Raw genomic sequence first — 11,280 nt, 5'->3', positions numbered from 1 at the left:
AAATATCTAGAAATTATTGGTATTAAGGTGAAATTTCGAATAATGAGCCCAAATTTTAGTAGGATGTCAGGATGTCCCTATGAGCAAGAAAATCGGTTTAGAGAAGAAGAAAAAGATAGGAGATTCAAAAATAACTAGTTTTTTTTTGGATTATGCAGCCTTTCAGTAACAACCAACATGCATCGTGCAAATTTTTTGAAGTTTTTCCATAAGAAATAAAAGTAATTATTTGCATTTTAAACAAATGTCATAAATAATATTTAATATTTTTTGAACAACACAACTTAATCATGTGGTAAATAAAATGATATAATTGAAGCAAAATAAATTCATTCAATATGCAAATAAACAAGAAAATAAAAACAATATATAAAGTAAAACAATAAAAATGTGATAATAATCATAATGGAGTATCAAACTATAAATGTTTTGTGTTTGGCATAGCCAGTGGATGCTAACGTAAGTCTCACATTCCACGAGCCGGACAGCACGAAGATAGAAGAGAGAAGAAGGTAAGAAGGTGGTAACTGCTGGTTGCCAATCATATATATATATAAAAGCCAAAGTCTTGGCAGAGAGAAGAGGGTGGTATGGGTTGCTTGAGATGAGGATCCAGGAGGATAAGAAACCAGAAAAGACAACAAATTTGTTCTTTTTCTTTTTCTTTCTCTCAATAGATTTGAGAAATTTAGCGCAGCTTGTTTCCTATTTAAGCGGAAGCAGTTAAGCCGTTAAATGTCTTGTTTTCACATCTGGGACCATGTTAACTTCCAGCCCGGTTGCTGTCAGAGGCTCAAAGCAATCCGATCCGTCCGTGTCTTCCGCTGCTTTTGCCGCGCAAGACTCTCTCTCTCTTTTTCGCTGTCATCCTCAAAACCACCGGTTTGTTTTCTTTTCTGAAAAAATTGCTCCTTTCGTTTCTCAGCCATGAAGCCGTAGGAAGAAGTTGCCTTCTGGTTGTTTTGCTGGATTCTCTGTTGTCGGACAACATATATCCATCCGGTTAGTTCGTTTTGGGATCCTCGTTTTATTTTGTTCTTCACATTTGCTTTTGTTTTCCATTCCATGCAGAGTTCTCATTAGTTCTGCCAGGTTTTTCCTTAATTCAATTGACTTTTGGGCCGTCTCCACAGTCAATTTGGTTCCTCGTATCCTCAATTGTCCAAGGTATTTCCTTGTTATAGATCTATCAGGTTTCTGCGCTTTGAATTCTTAGGAATTTAGGAGTTTAAATCCATCGATTATGAGAACAGTAATTCAGAGAAATAAAAGTTTGGGGGGCAATGATGCTTGTTTCATGAAACAATTGATAACTGCGTCAGTATTAAAATGTGGTTTATAAGAGATAATTGAGAAAGCAATCAATCCGTTCAATGCCCTTTTTTCCCCTTTCATGCCCATTTTTATTTGAGAATTATTTTAATGGGAGTATTTGCCTCCAATCCTAAATGGTGGTGATTTGGCACCAAGGATAAACTATATTCATCCCTACTGTAATTACATCTTGTCCTTGAAAATCAAATTATTCATGAAAGAAATTGAGGTTTGATGCCTTTCAAGCACTTGACCTATCTGGTGATTGCTGGTTTAATTTTGTTTATTCTGATACATTTGAATGATGGAAAAAGGGATTAAGAAAATCCTCCTCTTATTGAATGATGTGGGAAAAAAATTGCCTCTGCGAGTAACTCTTGAACCGTCTTCTTGCCGTTGCTTTTGCAGAGTAGTAGTTGGTGTAACATATGGCTAAGCTTCCAAGTCAACAATCTTTACAAATGGAGAGCACTCACGGATCGCTGTTACATGAACTCAAGGTAAGCTTTTAGGCCTCGATGAATTATATGCAGGATATGTTTACTTGTCCTTGTTTTCAATCGTTGCTGATGTTTGTCATTATGTTCTTCCTACTGAAGGCATTGTTAGTATGGCAAAATGGTACATGATCATAGTTTCGAAAAATATCTGAACAGTGCATTCCAGAATCTCTCACATGGATAGAGGTTCTTCTTATTCTTTTTCTCCCTTCGTTTCTCAAAAAAAGAAAAAGAGAACCTCTAGCACAGCATATGTTTGATGCATCGAATCATGTTTTCGTTGATGTGTTGGATTTAATTTGAAGCATGCTACATCCATCTTAGATGCATAATTTATCCAGCCAATCACTTCTTTGTTTGGAAGTCTATAAAGGTCATTGTGCCTGTTGATATGATTGATTGCAGATAATTTGGGATGAAGTTGGAGAATCTGAAGCTGAAAGGAATAAAATGCTACTTGAGCTAGAACAGGAGTGCTTGGAGTTATATAGAAGAAAAGTTGACCAGGCAAACAGGTCTAAAGCTCAGCTGCGGCAGGCTATTGCCGATGCTGAAGCAGAGATTGCAGCCATATGTTCTGCAATGGGTGAGCCACCAGTGCATGTTTGGCAGGTCTGTCTACTCTTTGAACTTCTGATAAAAAAAAGTGCAATGAGAGAACCAATTTTTTATCAGATGATTTACTGTTTTATGCAAAAAGCTGTCTGCATTTTTTATCTATTTGCATTTGCATCACTAAAACTCTTAGACCCTCCTCATTTCTCCAATATATATATATATAAACATATTTATACAAACTCTTCTCTCCAGTCGTATGGGAGATTGATTTTAACTCTCTACCTTTGAGTCCTACATTAGAAGGAAAGAATACTGGAACTGAAGTGCTTTCTATGTTCTGTCTTAGTAGACTCAGATCAGGCAGCAAGAAATGGAACTTTTTAAACATATATGGTGATCGGGGCATGTTCACAAAGACTGTAATAAAATAAGTCATGGGATATTTTTGTTTTTATGTTCTTACTTGTGGTTGCATTGTCAGTGGAATCAAAATGCTGGAAGCTTAAAGGAAGAGCTCAAGGCCATTATTCCACACCTAGAGGAGATGAAAAAGAGGAAGAACGATAGAAAGAATCAAATTCTTGAAGTTGTGGAGCAGATACGGGAGATATTAATCGAGATTAGGCCAACAGGTTATGATTTATCCACCGTGGCTGCTGATGAATCTGCCCTATCTGTGAGAAGGGTTGAAGAATTGCGTGGGCAGTTACAGCTACTTCAAGAGGAGAAGGTTAGAGCTTATTTCTTAGAAATAATTATATTTATATAGTTATCAGTTCCACAGAACCATTCTTTTGTTCATTATTTTCTTGAAACTTATTTTGCTTAATTGTCTACTGCTATAGGCTGACCGGCTCAGAAAGGTCATGGACCACCTGCATACTTTGAATTCCCTGTGTTTGGTACTTGGTAAAGATTTCAAGCAAATGGTTAGTGAGGTAGACCCTAATCTGAATGAAACTGGAGGATGCAAAAATACTAGTGATGATACAATTGAAAGGTTGACCTCTGCAATTCAGAGATTGCGAGATATTAAGCGGCAAAGAATGGAAAAGGCAAGTGATTTAGATTAAAATTTGCCCTTTTTTTTAATAAAAAATCCATTCTGTTAATTAAAAATCTAAGCTGTGACAGCTTCAAGATCTTGCAAGTACTATGTTGGAGCTGTGGAACCTGATGGACACACCAACTGAAGAGCAACTAAATTTTCAGAATGTAACATGTAATATAGCTGCTTCAGAACATGAAATAACAGAGCCTGATGCTCTTTCTGTGGACTTCATCAAACATGTGAGTTATAATCTGAAGTACGGAGATGATCATCTTTTGTATGCTCATCGGCAGCATGATTAATTTGACTGTAAGAATGAAAGCAGGAATGAATCTAAAATGTAGGTTGAGGCAGAAGTTTTGAGGCTCGAAGAACTGAAAAATAGCAAGATGAAAGAACTTGTCCTCAGAAAAAAAAGCGAGCTAGAAGAGATTCGTAGGCGGGCACATTTGGTAGCAGAAGGAGATACCGAAACAGAATTTGCATATGAAGCTGTTGAGACCGGTATTAGTCTAATATTTTCTTTTTAAATTTGTTCTTCAAATCATCAGATTCTGCTTCCTTGAACTTTTGTTCATCTTTTCTATTGCAGGTGATGCTGACCCCTCTTTGATCCTTGGCCAGATTGAGTTTCAAGTTTCAGCTGCTAAAGAAGAGGCATTCAGCAGGAAAGATATGCTCGAAAGGGTCGAAAAATGGCTGGCAGCTTGCGAAGAAGAGTCCTGGCTGGAGGAGTACAATAGGGTTTGAATACCCACCTATTGGTTAAAATTTATCCACTATATATTTTTGAGTAGTTATATTTCATTATCTATGGTTTTTTAGGATGAGAGCCGTTATAGTGCCGGAAGAGGTACCCACCTTGCGCTGAAGCGCGCTGAAAAAGCACGCACTCTTGTCAGCAAAATTCCAGGTTCGAAGTTATGTTTTTAACTATTAACAGTTTTGGAGAAATTTTGATTTCTCAAACACCAAAACTTAAGGCTCCTATTTGCTGTTTCTATATGGAGCAGCAATGGTAGAGGCATTGTCAGTCAAAACTACAGCTTGGGAGAAAGAGAGGGGCAATGAGTTTATATATGATGGTGTAAGCATTTCTCATAGCTGCACATTTGAATCTTGGTTCAGTTTGACAGACGATTCCAAACTACTCATCTATTCTCTTCCTTTTTCCCTACTGCTTATAGGTCAGACTTTTGTCGATGCTGGAAGACTACACCACTATGAGGCAGGAGAAAGAGCAAGAGCGCAAAAGACACAGGGTATTCTTTTATCATTACGAGTATCAAACTCAAATAGAATCCTCACTGCTTGGCTCACATTTGTAACATAATTTTGATGCAGGATCAGAGGAGACTTCAGGGTCAGCTTATTGCAGCGCAAGAAGCACTTTTTGGCTCTAAGCCAAGCCCTTTGAAAAATATGAAAAAGGTAACTAGGACTTTCTCTTCGGGTCCAAGTAGAAGACCATCCACACCTGGAGCCACGTCGCAATCTGATATGCCGCAGTCCGCGAAGTCCTCACATGCCCACAGGAAGTCTGATGATGGGAGTGGCTTATCTGCTGGTTAGAATCTGCTTTCCTTTAGCATTTGTTTTATCAATGTTGCAGCTCAGAATTATCAAGTGTTATTTTATTTGACAGTGTCAGCTGAATGCTTGTAGTCAGGAGAGATCTGGATGCTACAACCATGCCCCGTAAGCCTTTTTCTCCTGTAGTTTCAGACAGCAACATGCCATCCACACCCACCAAGCGCAATTCTGACAATGCTGAAGAGGAGATCGGTACTCGCAAGAGCTGTATGAAGATAGAAGCTAATGCTCCAGTCTCTGTGATTTGTCAAGCTGAAGTCATAGACATGCCTAAGGATATGGAGTACTCTTTTGAAGAGAGAAGAGCCGGCTTTGTCATCAAAAGCTCATCTTAAGCTTGTAAAGATCTGATATACCACCACTATCTGTTATTCGCGAGTTTTTTTTTTCTCCTCTCGGTAATTGATGCAAGTCAATTATGACTGGCTTCTTGAAGCTTGTACTTTTAACATATTCATGCTTGAATTTAGCTTGCTATTTCCTTTCTCGAAAAAGAAATTAGCTTCTTGTTTCCAAGGTGACTGTTGAATCATAATCTATAGTTGAAAAGATTGGATGGTCTTGGAGGCTGTAAAATCATTTAGATACAAGGATTTTCAGGTTTCTATGTCATTATCATAGGTTAAAGGAATAAAGTCCTACAACTCACTGGTAGAACATTTTCCATGCGGTGGGTTCTAGTTCTTTTGGTAAAATTTTTCCTCTTAAAAACATGAGAACAAAAATTTGAATAGGATGACACCTTTGTTGCAAAAAGTTTTATGATAAGACATTGTTTAGGCTATCAGTCTTATAGAGCTATGAAAGGCTCCTCTAGTCATCTATAGCAGTGGCAAAACAGGTAGGATAATGGGACTTCATAAAAATTTAGCATTGGCCAGTTAGGCTTCATTGTCTTTCTTTTATTCATGTCAATATTATGGTCGGAATGAGAAGGTTTCTTTTATTAATGTGGCTACCTTGCTAAACTTCTTGCAGTGAGTTGCTAGGAGACCCTAAAAATTTATCAGTGAAAGTTCCTGTAACTCTAGATCCACTCACTGAAACTAAGTAGTCCTCATCCCTTGGCACTGAGGACCTAGATCACAACCTCCATTTTTCTACATGAATTTTTAAAGTTCCATGGAGAAGGAAGGAGAATAAATCATCTAAGAAGTTCGGAGTATCATCGAACAAGTGGCCTGCTCTTTACGTAAATCCTGCAGAGCAGAGACTGTAACTGACCCAAATTTTGATATATTTCTTGATAGAAAACAAAATAATAGTTGGCTTATGACATGTAGTGCATGAATCCTACTGCCCCGGTGCCCTGGCAGCCTATCGGATCGATCACCTCGACCCTTGTTGAGAATCCTTAAAACTCACTATTGATGCACCCTATCAAACGATCTTGGTTTTGATCAAGTTCGTACTTCATGATTCATTGATTGAATCATTTAGACCTGACTCACTCGGAGCTGTCGAATGTTGTCACCTGGCCATTTATCCACTTTTCCTTGTCATTTTACTAATATTATAGTTATTGAGGAATTAATTGCCTGATTGATGTCTTTAAATAGGTTTAGCCGACTCGCTTAAGAAATTTTGAAGGCTCAAAGTGGATGAGGTAAGTAGATCTTATACTTCTTATTAATTTTCAAACTATCATATATTTTTTGTGCATATAGTCTGTTATTGATGATATGATATTTTTTTAAATTATTGGATCAACATATGATTTGTTACAAAAAGTGGTTCCATGAATATTTGTTTAACAAAAATAACTTGTTTATGGAATACAAATTTTTATCATGCCATTTAATACTTGTTCATCTACTTACATGTATGTTTTAAAAAAAATTATAAATATTTTTAAGGCTCTTGGATAGCTATGTATGACCTCTAGAATTGGGGAAGAACGACATCCGGAACTAGTTCCGTACGAACATAGGCCCTACTAGCAGGTATAAAGTTGGCATATAGAACATGATACTCTGTCGATTACAAACACGGACCCTACTACATATATAAAGTGATCTTAGCATGAATATCCCTAAGCAATGGTTTGAACTATGATATGACTATTGACAAAGTATGATTTACAATTTTATTTGTACAATATACTTGGAACCATGTTTTTGAAATATTGATGATTTATGCATGTATGATTGGCTTTATAACTTGTTTTATCATATTGTATTATAAAATTCTCTATTTTTATAATATTTATTATTCTTTAAATGATGCATTGTTCATAGAAAAACTTATATTTGTTCCGATAAAGTAGTATAAGTTTTATTTACTGAGCTGTGTAGCTTACATCTCTCTTTATTTTTTTTTCTTTTTTAGACAAATAGGGTTACCGGGAATAAAGAATAGTTTGGGCTTGGAGTTTGCGCTATCAAGCTGCGATTTTGTAGCAGAATTTTAGTTCTTTAATTAACTATAAATTTGTAGCGGGCGACTCTTTGAATTTTGAAGTTATGGATTTTGGCATCTAAATTTAGATTTAGTTGCTCTGAACCAGCATTTATTCAATTATTTAATGGATGATGGATTTGAATCTTCTATGTTATTTGAGATTATGGCTATTAGTTTCGTGTTGTTATGAGCTATACCCCTCCGTAGCATGGTCATTTTATATCCTAAGAGATGCACAAAGAGCACTGAGTTCTTCCATTTTTAAGAGTTAGAAAGAGAGACGCACAAAGGACAAGAGTTCTTCCTTCTCTAAGAGTTAGAAAGAAAGACAGAGAGAAAAAACTTGTGAGATAAATCTTTTTTACAATACATCATTGCTACATGCACAAAGTTAGACAAAGCTTTAGATAAACATATTGAATGAAGTGGCTAAGGTTAGTAAGTCTCGGCGAATCAAGTGCTTCATGGTCTCAATGTTTTCTAGAAGATATACACCTCTTCATTATACATGTAATTATGGGTTCATGGTGATTTATTGTAAGAGACGATACAATCCCATGCTTATTATTTTATACTACTGCAAAAATCCCTATTAGATGGTCAACATGTCCTTAATAAGAGTAGCTAAGGTTTAGATTGATGGGACTCACGTTTAAGCAACATATAGAAGATTGCATTTATGTATTCTCTTTGGATCTTCAGAGAACCAACATGCACTTTTCATGCATCTTAGATGATAGATAACTTTCAAATTACAAGGTTAAATGTTTCCCATGTTTCAAAGAACATGTACCTTCAAAATAGCCAACATATATGCAACAATCTTTAAGGTAGTCCTGGATCTTTCAACACTGGTGTAGCAGATAAATGATCCAAGCACATGTTTGACATGTCAAATTATCTCTCCCCCTAAAAAATAGAGTTATTAACTTATGTCAAGTCGGAAGTACCTGGAAAAACGAATCGATATATATAAATTGAATCGAGCTCCTCCTTTGGAAGAACTACCAACTTCAACGCAGAAAATTTATAACAACGTTTATGTTATGTCGAATCACAATAAAAAAAACTTAACAAAACAAAGTTTAATTGCAACTTGAATTTGACCTCCCGCAGGGAGGAGGTCAATCAAAAAAAATAAATGTTACTCAATCAAAGGTCCAACTGATCACCACTACATTCATCCCTGAATGCCGTCAGGTACTCTTCACTTCCCCGCCATTCTTGTAACCGTCACCTGTAATCCCGTAGGACCTCTGTCCCCGAAGCGAAGAAAGAGGAGCAGGAACAACAGGTTGTCCTCTCTTGGCCCAGTAGTTCCGCAACTACTACCGTGGTTGACCTTGTTGCTCTGTTTTTTGTGTTGTCTGTGTCTGATTTTCGGATTGGATTTTCATGTCATCCTTGTCAAGGCTAAGTGTTGGGGAACTCGTTAGAAGCGATTTGCCGCTTCCGCCTCTCTAGGCTTCACACTCTCCCTACCTCCCTGGCTGTGCCACACTTCAGAAAGGCCCGTAGGGGGTCCTGCACTTACTTGTGTGAGCTAGTTCAAGAGCATCAAGCCCAAGAGCGTGTTCCAGGTGGTTTTCTCGACAGCGATCTTCTTACTGAGAACCCAATGTTTAACGAAGAAGATTGGGAATCACCCACATGAGGATGTCGAGCTCTTTTGCATCTTCCAAGGTATGAAAATAGCAGCTGAAAAGGAGTGTCAGAGGATTTGGATTGATTCGGATTCCAGACTCGGGGACGAACCTATGCTGTCTGTTGTCGCGGAAAAATTGTTGAAGTATTTCAAACAGAAAGGAGATTTCAAGGCAGCTGCAAAAGTGGCCTTAAGGCACGTCGAGCTTGTGTATTATAAACCGTCGGCCTTCCTCATACTCCCCCCTTCATTCATTGAGTTGGAGAGCAGTTTCGGATCTATACTAAAAAGAAGAGAAATCTTCTTATTTATCATTAGCTTCTTGATTCCCGGAGCTTGGAATTCTTGGAGGGAGGCGAACCCAGCCCGGCTGCGTCCAGCCTTCACTTCAAACTCACTTCCGCCGACGACACAATGAAATGCCGACATCTACTCGAAATGGCTTGACATTCCAGAACAGGAACTTCACTCATTTGTTTGCCCGAAGTCTGCATCTTCTATTACATCGCATTTTGGGGCGAACGACCTGATATTACCTTTGACTTTTTTCTACTAAGCCCATCTGACCTGCTTAATCAATGACTCCGGTAGTCACCTGAACCACTCTCTCGGATAGCCCACGGAAAAGGCTTCCCGGATGGGGAAGAAAGACTGAGGGATAGACGATGAGGTTCCCTCTTCTCCAACTTATTGTCTCGAACTCTCGGACTAGTGGATTTGAACTGGGGGCAGCTGCGTCTGTTTCGGCGGATGATTCGGATTTTGCTATTCTACCTTTTTTTTATTTTTGTTTTAGCATATATACCCATACTATCTAATGACATTAAAAAATTAACAGTTTCAAATTAAAATGACTAAAATACCCTTAATGGGTAGATATGCAAATAGATCACGATCACGACAGCAGGAAAGAAGACAGGAATAATGGTGTAATTTTAAAATTTTATTTTTATTTTTAATTAATATAAATTTGATTTTCTTAACACCGTTAGAATAACCGTTATATTAGGGATATATATACAATAACAGAGTTTTACGAGGGTATACATGTAAATATCAATTTTGGAAGGGTATTCATGCACAATTCGATATTTAGAAGGATATCCATGCAAAAAATTCTTAAATTATCGCCTCAAATCATCATTAGGTATTTCATGAGACATACATAGAAATATTCATAGAGGATTTGCAAAACATTCCATGTTCATTTCTCGGCAGGCGAGTGATCGATTTGTGGTTCTGCTCTAGAAATTATTTTATTTTATTTTATTTCATTTTACTATAACAGAAGACTCATACAAATTAAAAAAAAAAAGTCAAAAATAGCAAGTTCTGAAATGCCCTAGGTTCAATAAAAAAAAAATCGACAAATTTTGATGGTGGAAAAATAATAGGCAACCCTCCCATAAGCGACTTCAGTACGCCACCACCTGGCTGTGCTACAAAACAATTTCCCTTCCATAAAACATAAACAAGAGAGATGAATGTGGGTATCCACAAGCCAAACTTCATTTCTTTACTTCCCATGTAAGCAAAACCTTAGTGCGTTTTGTATGCATGCTCTAAACTATACATTGACGTTGACTCGGCCGTCGACTCACATCCACCCTGCGTTCATCTTAAAGCCCTTCTTTTGATTAATTATTAAAGAACTACTTACTTTATGGCATCCAAGTGCTCCCTCAAAAAAGAAAGAACTTCAAATAAACACCACAAAATATCCGATCTCGGTGTTCCCTGAGACACGCAAGCTGCAATTTACTTCACATATTGGGCCAGGGGCTTTTAGATTTGGCCCACTGTCATCTATTCAAGATTGGGACCATTGACATCTTGTGGTCTTGCTTTTGATTCAGGAATAAAGTTATGCCTCTTGAAGTAGTTGTAACCTTGGTTAGGAATATTTTTATTCATTAGAAAAATAAGAGATAGGCATAAATAATGGCTTCTTCTTCATATACTAACACTTGGCAATAGTGGCCCTGTTTGGGGGAGCTGTTGGCAGTAGAGCTGTTAGAAGTAGAGCTGTTGGAAGTAGAGCTGTCTGAAGTAGAGCTGTTATAAAAAGCTGTTTGCTGTTTGGTAACTACATTCGTAAAGTGCTGTGATACTTTATTTTGTGTTTGGTAAACAAACTGAGAAAGTACTTTTATATGACAAAATTACCATAAAGGACATTGCATAGTATTATACAACAGAACATAATAAAACATAACATA

At 37.3% G+C, this 11,280-nt stretch overlaps 1 protein-coding gene across 7 annotated transcripts; it reads left to right on the top strand.

Moving 5' to 3' along the window:
• The first annotated feature begins 400 nt into the window (after window positions 1-400).
• On the top strand, window positions 401-5,532 carry LOC103707389 (65-kDa microtubule-associated protein 3-like). Of its 7 annotated transcripts, none has more exons than XR_005506629.1 (14): window positions 401-1,002; window positions 1,093-1,167; window positions 1,723-1,814; window positions 2,220-2,426; window positions 2,854-3,102; window positions 3,218-3,427; window positions 3,507-3,662; window positions 3,768-3,927; window positions 4,016-4,167; window positions 4,249-4,336; window positions 4,437-4,510; window positions 4,616-4,685; window positions 4,768-4,990; window positions 5,069-5,238. XR_005506629.1 is itself a non-coding variant. In XM_026804771.2 (14 exons), the coding sequence occupies exons 3-14, from the start codon at window positions 1,743-1,745 to the stop codon at window positions 5,349-5,351; spliced, it is 1,929 nt and encodes a 642-aa protein (XP_026660572.2). In that variant the 5' UTR covers window positions 403-1,002; window positions 1,134-1,167; window positions 1,723-1,742; the 3' UTR covers window positions 5,352-5,532. The 7 variants fall into 7 exon arrangements, 6 of the variants coding, with proteins under 6 accessions (XP_026660572.2, XP_026660571.2, XP_038970697.1 ...); XM_026804771.2 differs by having other exon boundaries at window positions 403-1,002; window positions 1,134-1,167; window positions 4,611-4,685; window positions 5,089-5,532; XM_026804770.2 differs by having other exon boundaries at window positions 403-1,002; window positions 4,611-4,685; window positions 5,089-5,532.
• Window positions 5,533-11,280: the final 5,748 nt, after the last annotated feature.

The sequence above is a fragment of the Phoenix dactylifera genome, chromosome 17 (genome assembly GCF_009389715.1).
Source record: "Phoenix dactylifera cultivar Barhee BC4 chromosome 17, palm_55x_up_171113_PBpolish2nd_filt_p, whole genome shotgun sequence".
Lineage (NCBI taxonomy): Eukaryota > Viridiplantae > Streptophyta > Magnoliopsida > Arecales > Arecaceae > Phoenix > Phoenix dactylifera.
This window is presented reverse-complemented; position numbering and strand designations above follow the sequence as displayed.